General features: G+C 48.4%; 1 protein-coding gene across 1 annotated transcript; it reads left to right on the forward strand.

Moving 5' to 3' along the window:
- Positions 1-372: 372 nt before the first annotated feature.
- LOC121964134 (WD repeat-containing protein 18-like) lies at positions 373-2,103 on the forward strand (the record flags this gene model as incomplete). Its single annotated transcript, XM_042514354.1, has 3 exons — positions 373-483; positions 560-693; positions 1,962-2,103. Coding segments are annotated over 3 exons (387 nt in total), but the record flags the coding sequence as incomplete, so codon positions are not given.
- Between the last annotated feature and the right edge of the window lie 128 nt (positions 2,104-2,231).

The following is a 2,231-nucleotide window of genomic DNA, read 5'->3' on the forward strand; positions in this document are numbered from 1 at the left end:
GACATGCATCTGTTTCTATTATTGCTGTGTCTCTCTCCCCCTCTCTCCCTTTGTCTCACCCTCTCCTCCCCTCTCTCTTTCGCTTTCTTTTTTGCCATGATTGTATTTCATTTGTTATTTACATCTATCGCTCGTCTGTCCGTCCTGAAGAGGGATCCCTCATCATCCTCTGCTGCTCTTCCTGAGGTTTCTTCCTCTCTCCCCCCTCCTCCCCCTCTCTCCCCCCTCTCTTACAGGGGTTCTTTTTCGGGAGTTTCTCCTCAGGTGATGTGAGGGTCTGAGGGCAGAGGGAGGGTGCCTGCTGTAAAGCTCTCTGAGGCAAACCATGTTTGTGATAATGGGCTCTATGAATAAAACTGACTTGTTTCTCAGGACCAGCTGCAGCAGAAGCTGGTGTGTCCAGGTGTGGTCACCTGTCTCACCTCGTCTCCTGATGGACTCTTCCTCGCTGCCGGAGTCGCTGAGGCTGTTTACCTGTGGGAGGTTAGTCAACTGATGATATCACAACATCTGTTCTCTGATTGCTTCAGGTGTATAATCTGTTCTCTGATTGGTCCAGGTGTCCACAGGTAAGCTGCTGTGTGTCCTCAGTCGTCACTATCAGGATGTCACCTGTCTGAAGTTCACAGACGACAGCAGCCATTTTGTTTCTGGCGGAAAAGACAACCTGGCTCTGGTATGGAGTCTGTCCAGGTAACACACACCTGAACACACACCTCAACACACATGAACACACACCTCAACACACCTGAATATACATGAACACACACTTGAACACACACCTCCACTCTGACTGCTGATTGGTCCAGTCCACCTCACCAGAACCAGTCAGACCAGCAGAGCCACAGAGAGGCTCCCAGTTAGAGCCATAAATACAGAATAACAAGTCTATAGATAGCAAACCTGCAAATAACTAAGTTACATAAGTAACTGATGCTGCAGACTGTGTCACCACGGTAACTGATGCTGCAGATTGTGTCACCATGGTAACTGATGCTGCAGACTGTATCACCACGGTAACTGATTCTTCAGATTGTGTCACCACGGTAACTGATGCTGCAGACTGTGTCACCACGGTAACTGATGCTGCAGATTGTGTCACCACGGTAACTGATGCTGCAGCCTGTGTCACCACGGTAACTGATTCGGCAGACCATGTCACCACGGTAACTGATGCTGCAGCCTGTGTCACCACGGTAACTGATGCTGCAGACCGTGTCACCACGGTAACTGATGCTGCAGACTGTGTCACTATGGTAACTGATGGACACATAACAATTCTTCACGATCTAAGTGATTTATAGTCTGCTTCATTACAGACAGCGTCAGACCGATAATATAGTTATCGATTATAAAGTTTAAATCTGCTGCATCAAGTTTAAAGTTTCAGAGCTGCAGAATGATGAGTTAGAAATAATGCAGTGATAAAACAGATCGTCTGTATTAACTTTTGCATTCACTAAACATCATTTTCTGTCTGCTCTCACCTTCACTCAGAAAAGGGTTGTTTTGTGCTGAAATACATTTGAATATTCTTCGGAGGAGGAAGTAGGCGGCACGCAATCGATCGAAGTGTCACATGACGCATTCGGAGCTTCATGTGGCTGGTTTTCTGTGAACTCGCTCAGAGTCTGAAGCAGAAAGTGTTAACGGACACAGCTGATTGGCTCCTTCATGGTTTCTGTCAGCTCAGACACGGAGAGACGACTCTGCTCGGCTTCAAAGTTTAACCCTCCGCTGCCCAGAGACCCGAAAACCAACAGTTACTGATGGAGGGTCTGAATGTGACGACTCATCGTTTCCTGTGTGTGTGTGTGTGTGTGTGTGTGTGTGTGTGTGTGTGTGTGTGTGTCTGTGTGTGTCTGTGTGTGTGTGTCTGTGTCTGTGTATGTGTGTGTGTGTCTGTGTGTGTGTGTGTGTGTCTGTGTGTGTGTGTCTGTGTGTCTGTGTGTATTTTTCAGTGTGATCCAGTTGGATTCAAACCACGCCCCTGAGCCGCGTCACGTCCTGTCTCGTCACTCTCTACCAATCACAGACCTGCACTGTGGCCTGATGGGAGCTCAGGCCAGAGTCGCCACCGCCTCCTTAGACCAGACCGTCAAGGTGAGATCACTACACCTGCACAGGTACACACACAGGAACATACACAGGTAGAAACACAGGTACACACAGGTGCATACAGGAACACACAGGAACACACAGGTACACACAGGAACACACAGGTACACACA

This window comes from Plectropomus leopardus, unplaced genomic scaffold, assembly GCF_008729295.1.
Source record: "Plectropomus leopardus isolate mb unplaced genomic scaffold, YSFRI_Pleo_2.0 unplaced_scaffold14171, whole genome shotgun sequence".
Classification (NCBI taxonomy): Eukaryota; Metazoa; Chordata; class Actinopteri; order Perciformes; family Serranidae; genus Plectropomus; species Plectropomus leopardus.